Below are 26,556 nucleotides of genomic sequence, written 5' to 3' on the forward strand. Positions count from 1 at the left end.
GAGCCCACATGTGAGGGGAAGTGTTAGATGTAGATAAATGATTAAATTTACCATATCCTAATAGTTTAAACCTTTGGTAAAATTGGTAATTTAACATATCCCATGAAGTGGCAAGTCTATCTTGGATAACTAAAATATAAAGCTTTACCATGATTTTCATTTCAATAAATAAATTTTCAAGGTTCAAGAATGAGAGTAAAAGATAAAATGAAATTATGCGAGCAACATTGGTGTAATTTGTTTTTAGAATGAAACTTATCTATCAAGTGAACAGCAATTCCCTTCATTAAAAAAAGAAAAGAAAAAAAAAGAACAGCAATTGGAGCTGCTAGAGCACCAATTAGACAGAAAGCCTACTTAGTACACCAAAAGCCTGCACTAGACTCCATATTTTTAAAATAAACTATGGTTGGCATAGGGTTGGGTTCAAAATGACCTTATCCAATCCCATCACTAACAAATAGGTTGGAAATACACCCAAAAAAAAATCCCATCAGTTATTATGTGAGTGACCCATGACCAGATCTTATTTGAGAACATTTCAATGTTTCAGGAAAAAATGTACTTACTGGTGTGAGTTCTCCCATTGTCCCTGTCGTCCATACCTGCAAGGTATTGATCTTGCTTAAACTAAAAACATAAATTTGAACAAAAAAGAAGGCAGGGATTTAAACTAGAAAGAAAGTTCATGAACAAGATATTAAAGGGGTTTGCACCCATTCATAGTTGACCATATATTCCGTCCATAAGAGCAAAAATTAAACTGAGTGTCTGGTGAGAATTAAGTCATATTTACCAATCAAATCATGGGACTTATTCCCATTCAGTGCATGTGTGCATTATTACTTTGCATGCCAATACTAGGTAACCATTACAATTAAACGAGCAATTAATGGGAATGAAATCACCATTCAGTTTAGCAGAAAGGACTATCATAACTTAACACTAACAAAAGGAAAAACTTAACATGACATAAGTAAAAGAAAAATGATCTACATGATTAATCAAGATATGCTGTACATTTTAAGGAATATAATATTGATGCCAGTTCAATAATCTAGAGAAAATCGTCCAACAACAGTTAATGATGATCTACATAGAGATTTTTTGCATGATGCTTCTGATAATCAACAACACCACCAAGCCGTAGTCCCAAGATATGCTAAAATTAACAATCAAATAAAAAATAATATTTGATTTGTAAAATACCAAGACATTTTGTTATAACCTAAATAAATGTTCCTATAAATTCTTTTTAAATTACTAAAGTTCTTAGTCAAAACTTCTTAGGGTATTTCACAACAGAGATTCCAAAAAAAAAATTAATATAAAAACCTCATCTGCAGTGTGGAATTCTGATAAGCTGATTCTTCGTTCCACTAGGACCAACTGTTCCTTTACCACAAGGTCCATGACCTGCAAAACCAGAAACAAATGGGTCATGTCATGCCAAAATATTACAATTTACCAATCATACATGTATTTCGGACAGCAGTTCAATTATTATTAGCTCATCTGTTTGGGAAAGAGGAATAAAGAAAAAAAGGTCAACACCTAGTCATGCAACCAAAGGTTAAGGCCAGCATGCAGTTCAAGTGGAACCGGTTCAGAAACATGTTAATGTCACTCTATGAAGTAAGATTCTCCCAAAAACTTATCTTTTGTCCTCACAGAGATGCTCACAAAGTTTCTAATTATAGAAAAATTATAACATGCTGAATATAAGTACAACTAAAAATTGAATTCAGGGTCCAATAGCATAAAAAACTTCTGTTCTGCATGTAATATACAAAGACTATACCCTAATTCACGTTGACTTGATTTTTATAGTGAATCATATTTACATCTTTTATTGCCCCCATCCATGCAATATCATAATGGATAGCATTCACTAGTCACCCTCTAATTATACAGTTATAGATTATTTCCTTTTCCAGACAAGATTGAGATTAGCTTAGCTAAATTCATTTTGACCAATATACATTGATTTACTTTGCATAATACTCATTTCCTATTTGAGATTTTACAGAAGGAAGTACAAATTTTCATGGTGCACAATAAAAATTGTTAGAATGGGAAAAGGAATTATACACAACTTACAGTTGCTCGAGTTATGCCAGGAAGACAATAATCAGCATGAGGTGTCAGAATATGACCTTTCTTCACTAAAAACTGCATAATTAAATAGACAAGTCTTTTTCAGTTTAAATGATAACTTTCAAAATACATGCCATAGGATTGTAAGACTGCCTCATGTACATACAGATCTGAAATTAGAAACTGTAGAAAATGCATAAGCTTACAATATTTGTAGCATTTGTTTCTGATACATAACCATCCTTGTCAAGCATGATGGCATCATCAGCATTGGCATTATTACCCTCTATCTGCACCATACCAGAAGACTAAAAATCAGTGTAAATAAAAATACAAAAGAAATACATCAATCAAAGTGACAAATACTACCATGGTACCCATCAAAAAACTATGGGTTTCCACCATGCTCTCATATACTGAGTGAGTTGGGCTGTAAACTCTCAGAAATCATATACAAAATTGAACTCTCCGCCCTTTGGTTTATATTAGGAATACTGATGATCAAATCATACCACCCATAGCATTGATTAGATCATAAGGTAAACCCTGAAGAATACCTTGTCCCCATACACTTTTATAAGTATGATGATGACCATTTATACAATAGTTGAATATCATCATAGTTTCTGCTCTCTCTCTCTCTCTCTCTCTCTCTCTATATATATATATATATATAATAAAATGTTGAGAATAGGACAATACCTTTGCAAGTATGTTGTTGAGGAGGTTATTGTGGTGAATCTTTGAATCCAAATTCTGTTGATAACACCAAAAATCCAGAGTTGGTAGCATGAATACAAAAGTGCATCAATCAAATAAAACCTTTGGTAGTTTTGAATTATGCTTGTTCATTCCCACCTTTAGGGACCACCATTGAGAATAACAAATAATGAATAGTAGCAGAAGATAACCAAATTGCTAAGCATAAATCAATACTTCAATGTCAGCAGTAAAGAATTTTCCTAAGATAGGGTGTCTTCTTATGGAGAGAGGTTTGGTGCCATAATTTTCTGAGATTTGATGAGGAACATTTTTGAGGAACCATCATGGTTGAACTTTGTGATGATAAGACACAGGAAATATATTTTCCATCTTCTACATTTGAGCGGAAACTGGAAGCTTGGGTTCCCATTGAAAAAGTATATGGAGCCCAAAGTATACTAGAAAGGTTACATTCTTTGTTTGGTCAGCTGCATTGGGGAAGCTTTTGACAGTGGAGAACTGTCGTGGGACAGAAATTATTGTAGTAGATCGGTGTTGCATTTGTAAGGCACATGTAGAAATAGTGGGCCATTTTCTATTCATTATTTGGTGGCTAGAGAATTTTGGAAATTAGACTTGGCCTGGAATAAATGGGTAATTCCTGACAGTAATGGATCTGCTTGCTAGTTGGCAAAGGAAGTATGATCTGGCTTCTTGCTATCAAATTTGGAAGGCTATTCCATTATATCTTATGTGGATTCTTTGGAGAGAAAGGAACAATAAGCAAACATTTGAAGAAGTAGAGCTCTAGGTAATTTCACAAAAGGCTTTACTCCTAAGAACTTTGTATGTTTTGAATTAAAATATCATCCCACATAGAGTCCTCTTTATAGAATTCGTTGATCTTTTAAATTTCAGCTTGCAATTTTTTAGGAGTTGTTAGTATACTTCCTGTGTACTAAAATACTTTTCTTGTCATAATAATGGTTAAATGATTAAATTCATTTCCTAACAGCTTAAACTTTTGGGACAAGAAATTTATCATGGCATCATAACAAGTGATCCAACGTTCAAACCATGACTTCACTCTACCTCCCAATTAAAATATTAAAAATTCTCACATGTTGGACTCCATTTATTAAAGGGAAGTTTGGTTTCACGTGTTAGAATAATTGTTAAATGATTTTAATTCACCATTTCCTAACAACTTTAACTTTTGGGATAAGTGGTAATTAATCACTTCTCAAATAATAAAACTACCTTTACTTATCAAATTAATAAATAAATAAAATATAATTACTTATCAAAAAAAGAATCTTACATTTGGTGAATTACGACGTGTGGTAGCAGTCACCAGAGTTATACCATGCGTATTATCATAGACAGGGGGCTTCCATTCAGGTAGCACTGCAACAATAAGTACAGCATAAGAAAGCACAGTATTGTAACAGCAAATGCTATTATTAAAAAATGATCATTGTACAATAATTAACAAATGAGAAGGGAAAAAATCCTAATATCTAATGAAAACAGTGATTTACAATGGCTAGTTCCATGCTTGCAAACCACATTCTCAACACTTCCAAAGCCCAATGCCAGCTCCAATAGCAGATTGAGAATGTTAAACAGATGCAATTCAGGACAACATACTAATTCATACTTGCAGAGATCCTATATAGCACCAAGGAAGTTCACAGGGAAGCTCATTATAAGAATTTAGTTTCTAAACCTTGATTAAGAATTGTCTCTAATGCCCAAGGCTAAAAAGTCATGTTCAAAACTCAAAATTTCAGAAACCTGGGTGGGTCTCCGTATCTCCTCAGTAGTTAAAGCAGTTATCAGAGCAGTCAACAGGCTTGTCACTTGCAAGTAAAGTTCAAATCATTGTTTAAGAAATCTATTTCAGATTTTTCAAATTTTAATGGATCCTCCCCAAAGTTTACATATCTGCACGAGAAAGTAAGACAGGTTAGGGGAGAAGGGCATGGTCCTAAGATTGTCAGTCAACCTATATAGTAGAAGTTCAGAATATTACTATCAGGGGAGAGACACCCAAGGAGGCCACCAAGAGCCAATTTATATACATGTTAGGACACCACTCCAACCCAAAAGCTTAAGCTGATGGGTTTAGATCCAACTATGTACATCAACTACCCGACCCACTTTCTTACTATTTCTCAAAGTGGAACCAACAAACGTACACCCACAACACTTACCAACTACAGAAACATATACATTCCATAAAAAATAAAAATAAAAAAAGTGTCAAATGAAATAAATTTTTAATCAAATCTCAGTTAGAATCCTAGAAGATAACCAGAACTTCCATGTTTTTGAGGCAGGTCTGAAATTTTCAGGATACTGCCTACCCAAAAAAAATTTGGGTGGTTAGCTTCCCTTATCTACTTTAGAAAAAACCTAGTAAGTGATGCAAAACACTTCATAGAATTTTATTGAAAATAAAGACTACTTTATATTCAAGATGATGAACACAAAACATCTTCAAAAATTACCAGAGCATCAAGTTGAAATTCTAAGAGAGTATTACTCCAAAATGGAAATACAATGTGTGAGACCCTAAGCTTGAGACCAGTCAAATAATTATTGAATCAACAAGGATTTCAAATGATCGAGAGATCTCTCAAAATCCTCAAATATACAGCTATTCTGCTTCCATTATCCACATCAAGCAAGCTGGCATCAAATTCCATATAACCGAGGATTGTCCTAAACCAATTCCTCCAACCAAATAATAGCATTGCAACTGACAATGGCATCACCCACTAAACCCCAAACATCCTAAACACTTCACTCCATTAAGCATGGGCAACATCATAATGAAGAGATGATTCACCGTTTCTCCTCTACAACACCAACTTACTAAACGCTTCAACAAATTTTGGTTTCTCACAAAAGCAACCTCAAGCAATTCAAAATGATACAGGGTTGTGTACATATGGGACAAAAATGCAAATTTTATAGAGGAAAATCAAAACTGACGTAGCAGTATTTGTTGTTGTTGCAGAGAACCATGAATTCACTCTTACCAATCAAGGTGCATCCATAAAGATTGAATGCTGGACTCATGCCCGAAGTAACCTGAAGAAGATAAGTTAGGTTTTCTGTAATAGAACCATGAAGTGAAGAAATTATTACAATGTCCTATGAGCATGCATTTATAAGCAATACCCAAAAATAAAGAAGATACTTAAAACTTCTTGACTTCAAGTTCTTAAATACCATCACCACCCTGCTTCAATATGATCATTTTTTTTTTTTTTGATAAGTAACGAAGAATTATCACCATGATTCTTTCAATATGAACAAATTATCACCAGCAACAGAAAAGTGTTCACCAAATAGCTTATATATGTGATAGTAACAAATATTCACATCAGCACATTTAATGAAGCCTCTAGGAGGTGTCATCCATGTGAAGGTTTCAAAACAGGAGCGCATTAGTTTAGGGATTAAGGTTCCTTCAACTATTGCTGTCTTCCAGCCTGAACCTTTAAATGTTGGGTAGTGCCATTGAATTATGAATTTTATGATTAATAAAAGGTAACTCCATAATAAGAATGAATGTGGATTTTAAAGAATTCTAAATACACCAACACATGGAGAAAACAACAGTTCTTGTGACACAATGTTTCACTACTTGTGTAACAACTGTTAAAGTGGCATGTTGTGATTCTGATTCATAATAAAAGTGGTGCCATTATGGACTCATGTGAAAGTGATAGTAGTGAAAAAAGTTGTCCCTAGCATTTCTCAAGAGAGAATAAACCTTCTTGCCACGTGTCAAAGATAGTCGGATGTGTGCATTATCAAACATTCCATTCCTAATGAGAGTATTGAAGATGGCTTCTTTGACCTGCAATAATTACCAGGATGAGTGAAGCAACTTTGTGGAAACTACATGCAAAAGAAAAGTGAGCAAATATCTTTTGCTCAAGACCCAATAAAATAAATTTTACATGACAGAAGGAAGCAGTAAAGGCATTAAACAGATTATGATAATAGAATAATAATCATCCCCACACTCTCACCTCTTCCTGAGTTGGAACATTGATGAAAGCCAAAGCCTTTGCTGAGTCAAACAACCTAATGAAAAGAAAAGGAAAAAAAAAAAAACACACCACACATAAAAGATTACACTAGGCATTGCTGGTGAAGGAGCCCAGGACTCAAGATGGAAAATTACCTATTCATACAAGTTCAAAGAAAAATAATCATAATGAGGATGATGAAGATACAAATGTATATGATTATTGCTTTTGGAAAAGGAATTTATAGAACCTATAGTTCCATTACATTTTTACATGAGAGTAAAAGGAAGTTATCTTCCAAATAATGCAGCCAGTAGTGAAACATCTGTGGAGTATGCCCAAGAAAAATACAGGGGGAGAGAGAGAGAGAGGAAATTGGAAAAAAGAAAAGATTCAAGATGCATAATTCTAACGAATTCTACATGGCACAAGCTGCTCATGCTCCCAAATCCTTTTCCAACAGAAATATAAATTTTAGAGAAGGCAAGCAAGTAATTGAAACACAAATCACTTCATCCATAATAACTTTTCTATCTAAAATCCTGCTTAAATGAATTATGAACTTCAATTCATTTGTCAAATTGGCTAAAAACAAAAGCATCATTAACATATTTTTTTAGACATTGAGACACTAACTATTTTGCCCATAATTGATTCAAACTTTTCAAATTAATATCCTGAATACAGCATTCATGAACTTCAGTTTATTTGTTGAATTGGCTAAAACTAAACATCATTGATATTATACTAGATCAGTCTGAACCATAAATGAAGTACATCCTAGTAATGCATCACCACTATGCATCACTTTTAGTCAAACTTCTCTCTTTTCTTTCACTAACCTGTCTAAATGCTCATCAAGCTTAAATATCTTCCCACTGTAAACTCGAAGACCCTCCCAAACAGAATCACCACCTTGGACAACAGAGTCAAACACAGAAACCTAATTCAGATCACAGAGTAAGAATGAGAAACCTAGAAAATCTTTGCACTTTTACACATAAATTAAAAGTTCAATACACTGAGTAGCAGATCTTAACGTCCACCAGTATATGGGTACCTTTGCACTCTCACGGGGTAAAATCTCATCACCAACCCATGCAAGCAGCTTCTCATTTGCAGGAACTGGAAGATCAGGAGGAGGTAAAGAGGACTTTATAAGGGATGAAGTCTGCTTCACGTGGCGCCTAAGCGAGTTGTACAAAGGCAGACTTTGCTCCAGCAATTCATAGAGAGAAAAAGGAAATGACTGAAAAAATATTTTTAGTTAGCACATAAGCTCAATAATATCAGATGGCAAAGCTTTAAATATCTATCAGCTTGAATATTATTTTAATGCTTTTGTTGCTTTTATCTATCTCAATCTATAAAGAATTTATAACAAATTCATAGAAAATCTCATTTATTTGTAAATTTATGTAGCAGTAATATAGGCAACAAACCACATACCACAGGATACTTTTTTGATTGTTGAAATCCTGTCGATTTATGTACACTTTTATACCACCATGGGGCCCAAATGCCATCAACTGGTTTTGGACCAGCTTCCCATCTGAAAATAATTGAATCGTAACTCATCATGCACACATTCAAAAAACATTATTTGAGGAAAAGAAAGGGTTAACAATGTCAATGTGTATGCAACATAACCATAACTTGCTAGATGCATTAAACAAAAAGTTTGAGGGACTAATGGATAGAGTTCCAAAGGAACCCAATATTATAAGAAACAATTAATTTTCATATTAATAATGAAAAGAATAGTACTTAAGGAATATGGACAAGAGGAAGACCAAAAAGAAAGTTGCATAAGATAGGAACTTAAGACTAAATTAAATATATGTCCGTGAGTTTAGTTTAATGGGGGAAAAAAAGGAAGAAGAGGGTTTGAGTGCTTTAATGAGTTTAACTTACAACTTTTTATCACTTTTATGAAGTTCATCTAGCTTTGATCACAAAGAACAATTAAAGTAGACTGTGTAAAACTATTTAACTCTCAAAGGGAATAGATTTTGCATACTTGAGCATTGCATCTTGAAAGGGAATTTCCAAGTCATCACAAAGACCACGCAAAGTAGCCTGAACATAAATAACATTTTACATGAAATAAATATAGGAATATATTGACCTGAAAGATTAACTAAGGTCTCTACAAATAAATGAACAGCAAGTACTGTACAATGGCAAAAATGTGCATATGGAATGATTTAATACATATATGAATTGTGTGTGTTTGTGGGGGGGGAATAATTTTTAACATCACATGAAAAAATGCCAAATATGATTAGTCTAAACTCATAGAAGACGTAAGGCCATGCTTTAGCAAGAAATCCATGTTGATTTTCAAGTCGTAAATATGATCTAGATTGTTCATTCACATATAGCCAACTCTGCCTTTTCATATATCAGATGGAAGAAGCTCACATATTGAAAAACAAAACCATATAATATTCATAAAAGTTACAAATTCTTTCCATAGAAATCCTCCACTATAAATTCCCAGAGAACATTATGAAAATATCATGTTCTTGTCTTTCACATACAACGCATTTAACAGCTCATAAAATATGAAGTAAAAATTTATAAACGTAATATTTTCAGGTAAGTCACAATTATTCTTTGTTGCTGACTAGATTCCATGCCTTTATTATTGTTGCATAGATGGCCAATGAGTAAGACAAGTAATTCTTACTTAGAAAGTACTCTTTAGGTTATCACAGAGTCAAGGGTTTTCTTGAAAGAATGAATTGTCAAAGGACTTCAGTTCTGTAGCATATAGACAACATGCAAGTCCTTCATGCAAAAATAAGAATAAGGTTTCTTTTATTTGAAGCCAAATTTAATAATACCGAAGCTTGATAATCCACCTGGATTTTCTTGTTTAAGCATGATTTCTATTAAATATGTATAAGCTTAACATTCTCCATAGGACCATTCCCATAAAAGCTTAGAATAGCACTCACAGAATTCCAGAATGAGTAAAATCCACAAGCGATGTGCAATTATGTTTAAACTTGATGCAGAGAAATTGCTTCATGATAAATCATGCATAGTCATATAGCTATATTACCTCAGGATCACGCTTAAGATCTGCTGCATCAATGACTGTTGGGGCCCTTCCCAACTCACGGAGCTCATTGTATATGGAGACTAGGTCTGCCAAACCTAACTCAAGAAACGTCGGAGACACAACCTTGTCAAACGATGGCTGAAAACACATACCAGGTAGAACATACAGTATATCTATCAGTGGCGGGAGGAATAAGCAATCAGAATGAGCAAGGCCATAAATTATATGATGAAAGGAACTATTTGTTTATATCATTTGCAGATTATGAGGCAAATGACAAATAAATAAATTACACAAGCATCTTACCAAAATATCAATGGGATTTCGAATCAATATAAAGTGCTTTCCTTTCTTCATTAAATCATTCGGCAGACCATAGAGCCGTTCTTTTGCAATATGCTGTAAACAGTGAAAGTGTTGACTGTTGATCATTTTATAAAAATCATGAATTTGATATTGAACTACTCTAGTTACGGAAGCATCATAAAATTTTGCTGATTTTGTTGACATCTTTTGTTGAATTTTCAGTTTCTTTATTTTTACTAATTTATTTTTTTTATAACAGTTCTCTATTTTTATTATTTGTATTCTTCAGGGAAAAAAAATGGAAAAGCTTGTTGTTTACCTTACAAAACCGGTACTTCTTTCTTCCTGGGCCAAAAATGACCTCTTTAACGATCTTATTTCCATCAGATTCCTACTCCAATCAAACAACATTAATTTAACTTGAATGTAAGAGAAGAGAGAACACAATATATAATGAGAATAAATGACAATATCTAAATGTAATTGAGGACATTCTAAATGTAAAGATATTAAGACGCAACACACCAATAGATAAGCAAATGAAGGAAGAGCTGTCATAAATCATTATAACCCAAATAAAGAAAATAAGTTAAATAACATGATCCAACCTAAAGTAGAATGACAGAGATCAGGAAAACTCCTATCTAAACATCAACTTGTCCCGTCTTTGACCTTTTAACTAAAAGAATTTAACGTTGAGAAATACACTTAGTTTGACATACTTTAGTGATAGAATAAAGATTCCTAGATAAAATAGTTTTTTTTTTTTTTTTTTTTGGGGGGGAGAAGAAGATAAATCAGTATTGTTATTTATTTGTATTCAAATTAATTCCTATGTTTTAGGATAGGTGTGCTATGTCCATAACATTTTCACAATAAATCATATGTGACAAATAGTTATTGATTCTAATTTAAATCCATAACTTAAAATTTTAGAATAATTTTGGAATATAAATTAATGAAAAGAATAATTTTAAAGTATTTTTCCCTTCTCTTGTTTTGAAGTTTTAATAGAGAGGTTGGAAAGTTCATTCCCTTGTTTGGGAGTTTAAGTGGGAGGGAATGAAACAGGTAGGAGGGAACACTCATTCCTCTCAATTCTCTTAAAACTTCAAATTTTCATTCCCCCCGAAATTGAGAGAAATGGTAGGAAATGAAATTAGATTTAATGAATTTTTTAAATAAACTCCCAAAATACCGCTATATATTCAACCTTTTATTTTAAAATAGGGGTCTAATAGTAATATAGTCATAAAATGATTCTATTTCATTCCCTCTATGTTACTTTCAAACAAGATTACTTACATTCCATTTATTTTCATTCCTTTATTTTAAAACATCCAATCAAGGTTACTAAATTCCATTCCGTTTCATTCTTTTTCATTTTTTTTTTTTTTTTTTGATAAGTAAAAAAGAAGTATATTAAGAGATCTACCTCATGAAAACAGAGGCAGAACAGAAAGAACAGGGAGAGAAACAGACAGAAAAAGGGAACTATAAAACAAACAGAAAGCAACAAAGAACTAAGTACAGAGAAGAGAGCAAAGGAACAAAGGGAGGGAATCACTAGAGGTGAGTCCCCAAGCCCTAGACCAATCAAAAAGAGAACCACAAAAATAAGCTAGCAGCTGGTCATCGGATCTGTCCCTATCCTCAAAAGTTCGCCAATTCCGTTCCCTCCAAATACACCACAAAAGGCACAACGGAGCTAAATTCCAAATGCTAGAAGAGTGCTTTCCAAACCAGTTCCACCAGCTGAAGAGCATTTCTGCAACCGATCTAGGCAAGACCCAAGAAATCCCAAAAGATCTGAAAATCAAGCTCCACAACTTATAAGCTTTTTCACAATGGAGAAGCAAATGGTTCACCGTCTCCCCATTGCAACGACACATAATGCACCAATCAACCAGCTCGAAACCCCTACGCCGCAAAGTGTCCCCTGTAAGAATCTTCTCCCAAGCCGCCGTCCAAACAAAGAAAGAGACGTACGTAGGGGCCTTAACCTTCCAAATACCTTTCCAAGGAAAAGTAAAAGGAAAGGGGCTTCGAAGCTTGTCGTAAAAGGAGCGAATATTGAAGTCCCCCTTCTTCGACAATTTCCAAGCCATGCGGTCTTCTTGCTCGGAGTGAGGTAAACAAGAATCCAAGGTATGGAGAAAATTAACCACCTCTCCCATCTCCCAATCATTAGGATCCCTAAGAAAAGGAACCTTCCAACTTCTACGAGCCTCGGTCCCCAACCTTTCGAGAGATGAGGCCACAGAAGCCTCTCTATTAGAAACAATCCCATACACAACCGGGAAGGAGAGATGGAGTGGAGAGTCCCCACACCACTGATCTGTCCAAAACTTCACTCTATCCCCCACCCCAATCTCAAACCGGATAAACTTGCTAAAAATCTCCCAACCTTTTCGGATACTTCTCCATAAACCACACCCATGAACACCCCTACCCAACTTAGAAGACCAACCCCCCCACTCTTCCCCAAATTTCAAAGCTACAACCCTCCTCCAAAGACGAGACTCCTCAACCCCAAACCGCCATAACCACTTTCCAAGCAAAGCTTTATTAAAGGTAGTTAATTTCCTGATACCCAAGCCGCCATTAACCTTAGGAGCACACACCTTATCCCACCCCACCAAATGAACCTTCGACTCCCCCCACAGGAAGTCCCTCTGAATCTTCTCAATTTTATTAGCCACATGCGACGGAATGGTGAAGAGAGATAAATAGTAAGTAGGAAGGCTAGATAGCGTACTCTTGAGCAGCGTCAATCTTCCGCCTTTTGACAAATACAACTTCTTCCACCCGGCTAACCTCCGATTAATCTTCTCCAATATAGGATTCCAAATAGAGGAGGATTTATGAGACGCCCCCAATGGCATACCAAGGTAGGTCATTGGCAAGGACCCAATCCGGCAACCCAGAATCTCTGCCAAGGCAAGAATATTATTAACCTCCCCTACTGGAACCATCTCACTCTTCAGGACATTAACCTTCAAACCAGTCACAGCCTGAAAACAAAGGAGAAGCATCCGTACATGAAGGATCTGATCCACGTCCGCATCACAAAACAAAATAGTATCATCCGCAAATAGAAGGTGCGAGACACATTCCCCTTCACCCCGTCTTCCAACAGCCTTGAAACCCCTAATCAGGCCGGCACCTTCAACTCTTTTCAACATCCTACTTAAGACCTCCATCATGACAAGAAATAACAAAGGAGATAGCGGATCCCCTTGCCTCAGACCCCTCGTGCTCCCAAAAAAGTCAGCAGGAGCCCCATTGATCAGAATAGAAAACTGGACAGTCGAGATACAAGTGCGGATCCAACTACACCACTTCTCCCCGAAACCCATTCTCTTCAAAAGGTCCAGAAGAGCCTCCCAATTCACATGATCATAAGCTTTCTCAATGTCTAGCTTACAAATGACCCCCGGGACCTTACTCTTCACTCGACTATCAACGCATTCATTAGCAATAAGAACTGAGTCAAGAATCTGTCTTCCTCCCACAAAACTATTCTGAGACTCAGAAATTAGATGATCTAAGACCAGTTTCAAACGATTCGCCAAAACCTTAGACAGGATCTTGTACATGCTCCCCACCAAGCTAATAGGCCTGAAATCTCGAATATTGGAAGCATCATTCTTCTTAGGAATGAGAACTAAGAAGGTAGCATTCAAAGATTTCTCAAACTTACTATGTTGATAGACCTCCTCAAAAACTGCTAGGACATCCCTTTCCACCACTCTCCAGCAATGGTGGAAAAAGGCCATAGAGAAGCCATCTGGACCTGGAGCTTTATCTCCGGCCAGCTCGTTAACGGCTAGAAGAATTTCCTCCTTCTCAAACCTCCTTTCAAGCCAACCCCTTTCCGACCCATCTATCTGATCAAACTCCAGACCTTCCACAAAAGGTCTCCATTCCTCCGTCTCCTGATACAGATTTTTATAAAAGTTTACTGCCTGGGCAGCCACCTCGGATTCCTCCTCATAGATCACCCCATCCACCTCCAAAAAGCTCAGATTATTATACCTTCTGCGGGAATTAGCCACCCTATGGAAAAATTTAGTATTATTATCTCCTTCTTTAATCCATAGCATCCTTGATTTCTGTCTCCAAGAGATTTCTTCCAAAGAGAGAAGATTCTTCACTTCAGACCTCATCGCTTCTCTCTCACAAACCTCAGCATCAGAGAGGCCAAATTCCCCTTCCTTGGCATCAAAGGATTTCAGAGCCTCTAATAAATGAGACTTTTTGCGCCCAACATGACCAAACTCCGACCGGTTCCACTGAATGATATCATCTTTCAAAGCCTTCAGCTTTTTAGCAAACACAAAGCTAGGAGTACCGGAGAAGGAATGACGATTCCACCAAGAATGAACTCTATCAATAAACCCCTCCGACTTTAGCCACATATTCTCAAACCTAAACGGACTTTTACCCCTCGCCATTCCCCCTACCTCCACAAGAATTGGGAAATGATCTGAAACAGGACGAGGTAAAATCCGTTGGGTCACATCCGGGAAGTGCTCCTCCCAATCATGAGACACCAAAACTCTGTCTATCCTAGACATCGAGGGCTGATCTGAACCGCTAGACCAAGTAAATCTCCCACCCTCCAAAGGCAAGTCAATCAAGTTAAGATCCCCAATGAACTCCGAAAAGAGTTCCATGGCCGGAGTAAGACGAGAATATCTCGACCGTTCGCTAGGAAAACGAACAATATTGAAATCCCCGATGCAACACCAAGGGACATTCCAATATTGCTGAACACCAACCAATTCGTCCCACATAAGACCCCTCTCATTGTTATCAACTGGGCCATAAACCCCCGAACACGCCCAAGTGAAACCGTCCCCCACCCCACGCCACCGAACAGACACGGAGAAAGAACCCACCAAACAGTCCAACCTCTCTACAACCCTCCTATCCCACATCAGCAAAACCCCACCTGCCGTCTGGACAGCATCTAGCGCCACCCAATCCAGAAAAGGACAACTCCATAAGCTACCAACCAACTGTCTGTCCAGGCCAGCAAGCTTAGTTTCTTGAAGGCATATTACATCACACTTCCAATCACGCAATAAATTTTTCACTATCAAACGTTTCCGACCGTCATTCAGACCCCTAACATTCCAAGAAAGAATTTTCAAATTCATAAAGACAATATCGCCCCCACTGACCAAAAAACTCAGCAGCCAGCGCGCTGCCTACCATCATAATTAACTGAGGATTGCAAATTCCTCAGTTCTCTCTTCCCTTTCTCCTTAAAGATGACAACTTTTCTAGTATCCGTAGCTTTCCTGTTCAGCTCTTTGGCAGCCTCCGTCTCCCTCTCAATCTTTTGTAACAAGGCAATACATAAGTTCTCATGCCGGCTTAAAGGCAGCCCCACCAGTTTACTAAACCCAGGAAGTCTGTTCTTCACCCATCTAGAAATATCCGACTTGTTCACATACTCCACTGCCTCATTACTCCAATTTAACTCAGCTGCCATAGGGAACCCAAAGGGCGTGATAGATAACAAAGGGGTTAAAAAACTATCCTCTCCCCCCAAACCCATATCTGAGTTGTTCGGTTCTACCTCCACCAAGTCACTCACCCCAGCAACAGCACATAAAGCCTTTGTGGGAGACACCGCTGAACTGAGCTGCACTAATTCAAGGGCAGCATTCGGCTTGGAGACGGCACAACTGTCCCAGCCACCTTCAGCCCCAATGTTGTCCCTCAAGCCCACAAGCCCAGCCCTTGATAAACTCAGCCACCTTCATTCCTTTCTCTTGCTTAAATACATTCTATTCAATTCATTTCCTTTCCATTCCCTTATGATCATTATATTCCATTTCATTTCATTCCTTGGACATAGCATTGTGAAAATGTTGTGGATATAGCATTTCTTTTTAAGATAGGATTGTTCCTATGTTTTAGGATTTGTTAATGAGTTTATCTCATCATTTTTCTGTTCGTTGAATGCATTAATAAGAACTAAACAGAAAATTAATCCAAAAATTATATTCTCTTTCTCAAGTTTAGGAGGCTAGTCACCTCGAATTAACAATTATCTTCTTCTTTTTTTTTTTGAATAGTAACATTTGGTATTAGAGCATTTCAATCCACATTTCCATCAAAAAAGGCCAAAACATAATTTACAAAAAAATCTGTCAAACCCACCATTCACTGTGTTTCCACTTGGTCATCTCCACATCAAACTAACCCCTTTTTTCCCAACCTGACCCATTACTCCCAAAACGTCACCCGGCCCATTTGCTAAAAAACCACAACAATCCCCACAACCCTTCCCAAAAAAAAAAAAAAAAAACCCTTTGTAAAAATCAGTTTTTGCATGAAGCTCAAAGTTCATCATGTCTAACCCATATCAAAGTTTCGATCCCGAGGAACAACAAACAATGTCAGAGCATGTCAACAGAATGTTAGAGATTCTCAAGGACATGTCCAAAAGCATAGCAAGGATGCAAGCTTTGAAGGATCAAATAATAGATTTCCTAGATAAACAATCTAGTGTAATTTTGGAAATCAAAGAACAATCAAAAGTTCAAGGATCCCATAAAATTTTGGAGAATCAAGGTAATGTACTCCAAGCATCACCAATAATTCTAGAGAGTAATATGTTGGAGGATGCCCCTACTATAAGCATCTGAAGATCAAAGGATTAATGAAGTGGAAAAGATAGATCAAAGGGATCTTCTAGTGATTTCGAATAAGCCTAGTCTAATTTCACACATTGAATTTGTCATTTTGGATGAGTTCAAAGATGCGAAAATCAAGGCTTTTTTGTTCACAAAAATGGTTAAAGAATTGGTGCAAGTATCCATGGTTCGAATTCTCATCCTTCAACTCTTTAAAATTCGAGATCGAGTTTTCTCCAATTGGGGGAGAAGGATATGGTGTGAGCAAGCATCTATTTCCATGTTTCAGAATCTTGAGGACAAGATTCATCTTGAAGGAGAAGGGAATTTTATAACCCAGGATAAAATATTTGAATTTAGTTTAGTAATAGAATAAGGCTTCCTAAATAGATTAGTATTGTTATTTATTTGTATTCAAATTAATTCCTATGTTTTAGGATAGTATTGGTTCCTATATTTTGGGATTGGTTCCTATGTTTTAGGATTTGTTGATGAGTTTATCTCATCCTTGGCTATTTATGTATGTTGAATACATTAATAAGAATTAAGCAGAAAATGAACCCAAAAAGTCTATTCTTTCTCTCAAGTTTGGGAGGCTAGTTACCTCGAATTGACTAAATTATCTTTTATTTTTTTTCGGTCATAACAAATTATTTGATGCACATAGACCACTCAGCCCAGGACAAATGTATAGTGTTTCATTAACATACCATTTTGGAGAGTAGCTCTTCCTTGTACGGCCTATCAATGCCTGTAGTCCGTAGGAAAAATGCATAGAGTGGTTCATCAAGCACTTCCATGTCATCTCTCTTCAACAAAGCACATAACACCATAAATAAATAAATTACATTAATACAGAAGAAAACATGTTCTAATTTTTCAGCAAGCAAGAAACAGAATTACAAAATGTCAGCTATCCATCAGGGCCTAAATGACACTAGGATAAAATGCGCTCACAAAGCCCTCTCATAGTAACTACCATAACTAACCAGTCCTATTCATTCATGTATAATATTCTACATCAAGATGAATAATCAGAAACGAAGAAGAGAGAATGCAACATCAATAGAACAACATAGATTTTTTTTTTTTTTTTTAATTGTTCAGCTGTTGGTTAAAATCAATATGTATTCTTCTTCTTATTTATTATGGTGAAAATCAATATGTATTCTAAATCACTTCAATATTGACAATAGAAAGTTCATAACTCAATTCAAATTACCTCAAATTCTTAAAACATCAATTTCATGCCAGTCAACTTAAAAATATTGCTTATCACAAATGTCAATTTTGCATTAAAAGAAAATGGATTTTTGATTTCTTTAATCAGTGAGCTATTTAACCATACTGAACCCAGATGTCAAAAAACAAAGATTTTGTACTCAAAACCCACCTTTTGTTTCACTGTGTTACACTAAAAAAACACACACAATCAAATTCAAAACAAAGTCAAACCCAATTGTCTAGTGCACAAGGGAACCCAACACCCAAAAAAAAAGAGTTGGGCAGTTGAGAGAAGGCCTAAACGAAACCCCATTAAAGAAAACCCAGCTTCCAACTCAACAACAAAAAAACACTGCATTGACTTCCTTTGTAAGCAACCAAGCAGAGAGTGAATCTGAAAGAATAACACAAATGTGAGTGAAAAGCAAACCAAACCAACCTGGGCAAAAGAGTACATGAGGCAGGTACTGAGTGATCTTGGAGCAGACCATGAGTGAATCACCTCCACCTCCTCCATCTCTTTCTTTTGCTCTGACATTTTTTTCTTGATGATGATGATGGTATTTCTCTGTGATTTGTTTTTTTGTGTGTTGCAAACAACTTTGAACTCTGTGAGTGGGATAATAATAAATAAATAAAAATGGTTTCAGTTATCAAAAATATGGCTTTTTGTGCTATATGCAATGGTTCTCTTCTTAAGTAAACACGAGAGTTTATTGCTTGTGGGGCTTTTGCAACCTTTGGATTCTTATGCAAAAAAATTTGTATTTTTAAGATTGTAATGCCAGCAGGAATCTCGGTTTCTGTCTCCGGTTAATTTTCGTCTAATAACATGATGACACGCTTTCACATAGAAGAGTTGCAAAATAATATAAAATGTTTTGTCAGAATCCTATCCTCTTCGGCTATTCCTATGTTGCAAAATGTTACTGATTTTCACCAGTATTACATCACCTTTTTATCCATCAACCACACTTTGCCACCTAAGTTTTTGAAAATTGTTATAAATGTAGTTTTATCCTCTGGCTAATTATTAAAAGATTATGCTAACGAATACCGCATTCATTAATAATTTATTTTAGGAAAGTTTTGATATCACTTTTATGAAAAATGAAAAAAGTTGTCAAAATATTAATTACTTTTTTTTCATTTTCTATAAAAACTTTCTTTAAATAGATTATTAACAAATACCCTGAGGGCACTTGTTAACATTTCTCATTATTTAAATGGCATACCTATTAGTTAAGAGTGCTTAGACCAGGTCCCAATCTCATGTACTTAGACATAAATATTAGTAGGTTATCACAAAAATAAAAAGGCATAATTATTAGTAAGAGTTTGAACCGCACTTGTTCTCTTTAAAGATAATGAAGCTCTCAATTTAAGCCCGGTTTTGTATAGTTAGAACAACATCTGCACAAGTTATAAATAGATCCAGAAAGTGGATGAATGATTCTTCATTTTCTATAATAAAAATTGTGTATAAATATCTAATTCAATATCTGCTCCAACACATTTCAAGTTTTCAACCCATTGATCACTACACTTATAAATAATAAAAGAGTCTCTCCTTATTAATGAGAGATTATACATTTGACTAACAATTTATCTTCCATATTAACTCTCCATCTTTATATTTAAGTCGAAAATATTTAATCATTTTAATTGTTTAATATGAAAATGCTACCACGTTTTCCTAATAGGAAAAAATTATACATAATGAATTTTATTTTATTTTTTGATAATTTGATAATTGAGAAACAAGGTGATTTTCATTTTCTGTAATAAAAATCGTGTACAAACACTAATTCAATATCTGCTCCAATACATTTCAAGTTTTCAACCCATTAATCAATACACTTATAAATAATAAAAGAGTCTCTCTCCTTATTAATGAGAGATTATACATTTGACTAACAAGTTATCTTCCATATTAAATCTCCATCTTTATATTTAAGTCACCAATATTTATTCATTTTAATTGTTTAATACGAAAATGCTACCACCTTTTCCTAATAGGAAAAAATTATACATAATGAATTTTATTTTTATTTTTTGATAATTTGATAATTGAGAAACAAGGTGATTTTCATTTTCTGTAATAAAAATTGTGTATAAACATCTAATTCAAAATCTGCTCCAATACATTTCAAGTTTTTAACCCATTGATCACCGCACTTATAAATTATAAAAGAGTCTCTCTCCTTATCAATGAGAGATTATACATTTAACTAACTATTTTATCTTCCATATTACCTCTCCATCTTTATATTTAAGTCACCAATATTTATTCAGTTTATTTGTTTAATACAAAAATGCTACCTCATTTTCTTAATAGGAAAAAATTATACATAATGAATTTTATTTTATTTTTTGATAATTGAGAAACAAGGTGATTTGACTCTTTTTTTTTTTTTTAGATAGTTTTAATCTATGACGTCTGCTTCTGATAATAACTCTTTATCATCAGACCAAGACACCAATCGGTTTTTGGTATCAGTGGGAATTGAACCCCAAATCTTTTATTCAACTATCACAGTTAAGCTAATTGGAACCTACAAGGTGATTTGACTTTGATAATTGAGAAACAAGGTGATTTGACTCTAAATGGCCAAACATTTTTGTTGAGAAGTGCCACTCTTGGACGTAGAGATGGCTACTCTTTAAAAAAAATGAGGAATATTAGTCCTTAATAAAAGAATTCTAATAATAGATCTTAGTAAATTCTCTAATGGTTGAATACGAGATTTGGAGTTCAATTTCCACCCACACCAAAAATTGATTAGTATCTTGATCTAATGATAAAGTGCTATCATTAGAAGCAGACGCCATAAGTTGAAACTTTCTTTTTTTTAAAAAAAAAAAAAATCTAATAACTACTCCTATTCCTTGATCTATTTTTTTTTTTTAATTCATAAATAGATAATACTCATTGAGCATATACCACATGTAGAAATTTGTTTTAAAAAACGATATTTTTTATTTTCGGTTATAAAAAATATATAATTTAATTTTTTCACTTTGAAAATAAGTTTTAGAAAGAGTTTTCTGAATATATAATCAAACAAAGCATACGATTCAACTTTGATTTTAAATTTTAAATAATTTTCAGAAAATATTTTAATTTTAACCAAAACTTCAAGTATTGCTAGCCTTGGTCAGCATGTATTATTTTTTTAATTCAGGGTTTTATAAAGTATATAGTTTTTTTTTTTTTTTTTTGGATCTATATAATTGGCTATGTTATTCTTAAATGAACAATTTTCTAGACATGAAAAGCGATCAGTTTCAAAGACTATTTCAAATTCAACTTACTTGCTAGCTTTCAGCAACTTTCTCAATTAAAATAATTAAAGGTTAGCTTATTTTTTCAGTCCCATTTCTGTTTTCCTCACAGCAAATGTCCAATCAAGTCTATTTTCCTCCATAAACTATTTTGCTATTTTGCATTAAAAAAGTCACCAACCAGTAATGATTAAAACATCAAATTATAGGTATAGCTATAGCTATAGCCTCCTTCCCCACCAGCCTTGATGTGTATTGGCAAACACAGCAATCTTTTCTAATATGGAAATATCTGCTTGTAATCCACTCTTTTCTACTTTCAATTGATAAGATTTGAATATAGGGTAATGCTATTTGCAAACCTCGTGTTGATTACTTTTGTTAATTCTTTTTTTGTCAAATCAACAGTGAATATCAACCCTGTTCACAAACTTTTGCAAAGCTTTAGTGCAAAAAGCATTTCCTTTATGACAAATATCATACTCATCCGGTTCATCCAAAAAAAATATCATTCCCATCCCATGTCATTAAACACATCTACCAAGGCTGAGTGTCTTGTCTTTGGGAGATGGAACAGTAATGAACAAGACAAGATCTCCCGCTCTTTTCTTTTTTCTTTTTTGGTTATAGATCTCCTGCTCTTATTAGGACACTTGTTTTGGATATTAGTTTTGAGGCACACATGTAAATCACCATTGGAGAATAATAAACAATATAATGATTCTATCACATTATTATTTAATTTAAAATATATTTTTTTCTATTCATTTAGTACGATGACCAATAATTTATTTACAACAAAATTACTTCTAAAGAGTTTATCAAGTGGATGCTAAAAGCAAAATCAAGTGACTATAAACAGCATTTGAAATATCCAATATTATAAGTTTAAAAAGTATGAAAATAAAAAGACCAAAAAAAGCCCTCAATTCTTTTTTTTTGCTAAACAAAATTTTTCAACCCATTAGCTTAGCAATATGCATTTTAGGGTCCGTTTGTTTTGACTTCAAACGGAATTCAGAAATCATTTTCCGAAAAATAGCATGTTTGGTAGGTCTGGTAAATTGGGTCAAACTGAAAATATTTTCAGTTTGACCGTAAAATAAGGCTTATGAGGCAGAAAATGAATTTAGTTCTCATTTTCACTTCAAAGTATTTCTGGAGAGACGGAATTCAGAAATCATTTTCCGAAAAATAGCATGTTTGGTAGGTCTGGTAAATTGGGTCAAACTGAAAATATTTTCAGTTTGACCGTAAAATAAGGCTTATGAGGCAGAAAATGAATTTAGTTCTCATTTTCACTTCAAAGTATTTCTGGAGAGAGAGAGAGAGAGAGAGAGAGAGAGAGAGAGAGAGAGAGAGAGAGAGAGAAAAGACTTCGCCGACGACCACAGACCAAGTTCCAGTCCGACGATCGCAGCACCGCGCCGCTCGATCTCGTCGCTCGATCTCGCCTCCACCGCGCGATCTCACCTTCTCCTCCGCCGGGTGATCTCAATTTGACCGGATTTGATGAATTTTTTTGCTGGGTTTTGTTTCTTTTGTGAATGAGTGTGGAATTGATTCATTTTCCACATGTTTACAGTTGAGGAAGTGTATGGAAAATTGGGTGGCTTGGCTATGTAAAGCATTTTCTGTAAAAATGTTTGAACGAACCAAACACCGGAATTGATTTTCCGTAAAACGAATTTTGAGGCAACCAAACAGCTTAAATACAATTTTCTTTCCTGAAAATAGCATTTCCGAAAAATAAATATTTTCCGGAAAATATTTTACGGGAACCAAACACAGCCTTAGAACAAAGAAACCAAAATACCTCATTCTTTAGCCCATATATGTGTTTAGGAGTAACAAAGTGATTACAGCCACATTGCACCACAAATAAAACCAAACTCAACTCTCCTTTTATATATATATATATATATATATATATATATATCCTAGGATTAGGATATTGGTAACTTACAAGTCTAACATGGTTGCAACTCAGAATACAACAATTTTTTTTCACATGACTAGAAAATGCCAAAAGCTAGTTATAATGTCAATGTAGCAGCTATTTTTTTTAAATAAAAATATTGTGTACGAGGCTCTGAATAAAATGGAAACACGATACACACAAAGTTATTTGCATGAGAGAACAAATAGCCGCACATTGGATCTATCATATGACTGCATGTAAGGGAGCAGATTGAGTGGTTTGTGTGTTTCAGTGAGGTCTGTAATGGTGATGTTTGCCTGGTCCACCAAAGAGAGAAAATGATTGAATGTGTCAATATTGCGAATAACAGAAGCAATATAAGCCACGGGACCTTTCCTTGACCCAGTATTTGAAGTGCCATTACATATTATTTTGCCTCCATTAGCATCAAATCCATTGCCATTATCATTAGCATTAGCATTCCCTTGAAGAGAACCATTAAATTTACCATCCATACTTTTACCATCCAACAAAGAACCCTGGCAACTGTCATTCTGCTTTGTAGATGATGGTATCTTCTTGTTCAAAAGAATGGCGAGTAGTCGAACAAGATATGGGAGGCATGCTGGATCATATATTACATCTGCGCCCAAACTGGAGAACAAGGAGGGAAGTAGCACTGATTAAGCATCAAATAGGCTAACAATTGAACATAAATCGCAGTGTTTGGCAACTTGATCTCCCAACATGGAATCAAAAGTTGGCATAATCATCTGATCAAATTTGTCATCTATTTGACATGGATATTGGTAAATGGTATGATGTGCAAAGAGCTCAAAGAGTCCAATAAGTCACAAAAAACACATAAATACTCACATAACATCTGGCATGAAGTCTTGGAGCTCATTTTCTGATGCAGATTCCCAAGGCAGATGAATGCATTTTATCTGAGATTTATAGTGTGTTTCAGGTTTTTCAGCTACTACTGATTTAAATCAATTCCTATGTGATCAATATGATAAGGTATTTGATTCATTGTGACCATCACTCACAGTATTTGAATCTTCAGTTCTTTCTTGTCTATTGGTTTCAATGCTGAAATTGTTCGACTCCAAATTAAGCTTCATGTTCATCAGAGTTGACAGGTCACCATCACTTAGTGCAACCTGTATGTATCAAACATAAAATTTTCAAGGGTGATTAACCATTTACAATTTTTAGATAATGCATTGGTAAAATAAGTCTTCTCATGGATCAGAGGGACAAAAATTACCCCCAGAACTTGGAGAGAAAGAAACAAACAAGCTTGGCAACCAGCATGTTTCATAGGTTTTCAGTCACTCAGGCTTTGAAGGAAAGAAACTAAAATCTCAGAATTTCCATCATAAAGAATCCAATTTCAGCAGATTAGCAGATTATTATGTCATAAAACCATTGTAAAAACTAAAAACAGATGGTTCTTTTTTTCCAACGAGATTTAAATTTTGAAAACATACCTTGGAGGCTTCCACATGGGCAAGACAAATGCCAACCAAACCAACACCTGAACCGACCTGTTTTTGAAGTTTTGGGCCAAACAAATAGAGAGAGAGAGAGAGAGAGAGAGAGAGAATCAACTGATAAGAACTCTACATTTATACAAGACAAGCAATATGAGAAAAAAAATTAACATGCCATGAAAAAAAAGGCAAATACAAGTGTTTTTTTTTTTGGGGGGGGGGGTGGGGGGGGGGAAGATTAATGCAGTTTAACTTATACATTAAAAGCGAAAAACTAGGGGAAAACTATGTTTGGATTGGAAAAATAAATCTTCACATGATGTATTGACAAGAACATTACTTAAATGATAATCTCATAGTTTTTTTATTTTCTTTTAGATATGATAAGATTTGACACTTATAGCATTCTATGATAATTGCTCTTTATCATTAGGCCAAGAGACGCCAATTGGTTTGTTTTTGGTATAAGTGGAATTTTAACCCAGGTCCCTTATTTGACAACAAGGATTGAGCAAAATGGAACCACAATCTCAGAGATTTAGGGTATGTTTGGTAACTATTTTTTCTCCTTGTTTTATGTTTCCAAAAACAATTTTCTATTTTTGATACTAAAAAACTTGTTTGGCAATCCAAAATGGACAGAAAACAAAAACTGTTTTCAAAACTCAATTTGTGAAGGAAACTAAAAACATGTAAAAGACTGTTTTCAGTTTCTAATTTTCAAAAATCAATGAAAATACGCATTTAATTTAATGAATCTATCTCATTTAATAAGTTAGCATTAGAGTTCAAATCTTAGTAACAACATATTTTAGTATTTTCTATTTTTTTCTTCAAAAAATTATCTTTTTTAATTTCAACTAACCAAACATGTTTTTGATTTCAAAAATACAAGAAAATTGTTTTTTCTTTATATTCCCAAAAACAAGTTTTTGAAAATAAAAAACAAAAACTATTACCAAACATAACCTTAGTATTACAAGTGCATCCAATACAGAAACTCATTTCTAGATGATTCATGAATCTATAAATGTACAGCAAAAATTTGTAATTTGAAATAGAACAGATAGATTCTTGAATAGAGACCTTACCTCAAAGCAAGATTTATTCGAGAATAATCCTGGAAAAGAAAGTATGAACTCTGATAAGAAAAGACTTGAGGGCCAAAGTGCACAACTGCATAAAACAAGCAGTTTCTAATTTTAGATTAGTCTGAAACGTTAATAAAAATAAATGAAACAACTTTTATAATCTTTTTTTTTTTTTTTGATAGGTAATAACATCTTTATTGATAAAAAGTACAATGCGCAAAACCCCAAATACGAAACCACTCAAACAAAGTCCTAAGTGGCAAAAACTTCAAACGATCTACATCTCTCTCAATTTCCTCAAAAGTTCAAGCATTGCATTCCTTCCAGGTTAACCACATAAGCCACGCCGGTACCATATTCCAAACATTCGAAGAATGAATCCCCAACAAATACCACCATGTAGAGAGAAGAGAAACAACAATCTTTGGCATCACCCATTGAACCCCAAACTATAGAAAGAATTCACTCCACGAGGTTTGAGCAAACTTACAATGGAGCAATAAATGATCCACAGTTTCCTCTTCGCATCAACATAGGCAACACCAATTAACAAGAGGCAAATTCTTCTTAACAAGTTTGTCAATTGTGAGAATCCCACCCCTAACAGCTGTCCATAAGAAAAAAAGCCACCCTTTTAGGTACCTTAACACACCAAATGC

The 26,556-nt window shown here is 34.7% G+C and overlaps 1 protein-coding gene across 1 annotated transcript in view; it reads right to left on the reverse strand.

Moving 5' to 3' along the window:
- The window catches only part of LOC126717142 (branched-chain-amino-acid aminotransferase-like protein 1), a 32,562-nt gene that overhangs the window by 2,188 nt on the left and 3,818 nt on the right, over window positions 1–26,556 (reverse strand). The window contains 23 exon segments of the mRNA XM_050418525.1: window positions 570–605; window positions 1,336–1,416; window positions 2,101–2,172; window positions 2,304–2,387; window positions 2,800–2,853; window positions 4,121–4,206; window positions 5,847–5,898; window positions 6,587–6,673; window positions 6,849–6,903; window positions 7,691–7,791; window positions 7,909–8,097; window positions 8,298–8,400; window positions 8,869–8,927; window positions 9,919–10,056; window positions 10,225–10,317; window positions 10,544–10,615; window positions 17,588–17,686; window positions 18,541–18,624; window positions 23,505–23,961; window positions 24,184–24,254; window positions 24,360–24,473; window positions 24,804–24,860; window positions 25,898–25,982. Coding sequence (XP_050274482.1) covers window positions 570–605; window positions 1,336–1,416; window positions 2,101–2,172; window positions 2,304–2,387; window positions 2,800–2,853; window positions 4,121–4,206; window positions 5,847–5,898; window positions 6,587–6,673; window positions 6,849–6,903; window positions 7,691–7,791; window positions 7,909–8,097; window positions 8,298–8,400; window positions 8,869–8,927; window positions 9,919–10,056; window positions 10,225–10,317; window positions 10,544–10,615; window positions 17,588–17,686; window positions 18,541–18,624; window positions 23,505–23,961; window positions 24,184–24,254; window positions 24,360–24,473; window positions 24,804–24,860; window positions 25,898–25,982 — 2,329 coding nt within the window.

The sequence above is a fragment of the Quercus robur genome, chromosome 3 (genome assembly GCF_932294415.1).
Source record: "Quercus robur chromosome 3, dhQueRobu3.1, whole genome shotgun sequence".
Lineage (NCBI taxonomy): Eukaryota > Viridiplantae > Streptophyta > Magnoliopsida > Fagales > Fagaceae > Quercus > Quercus robur.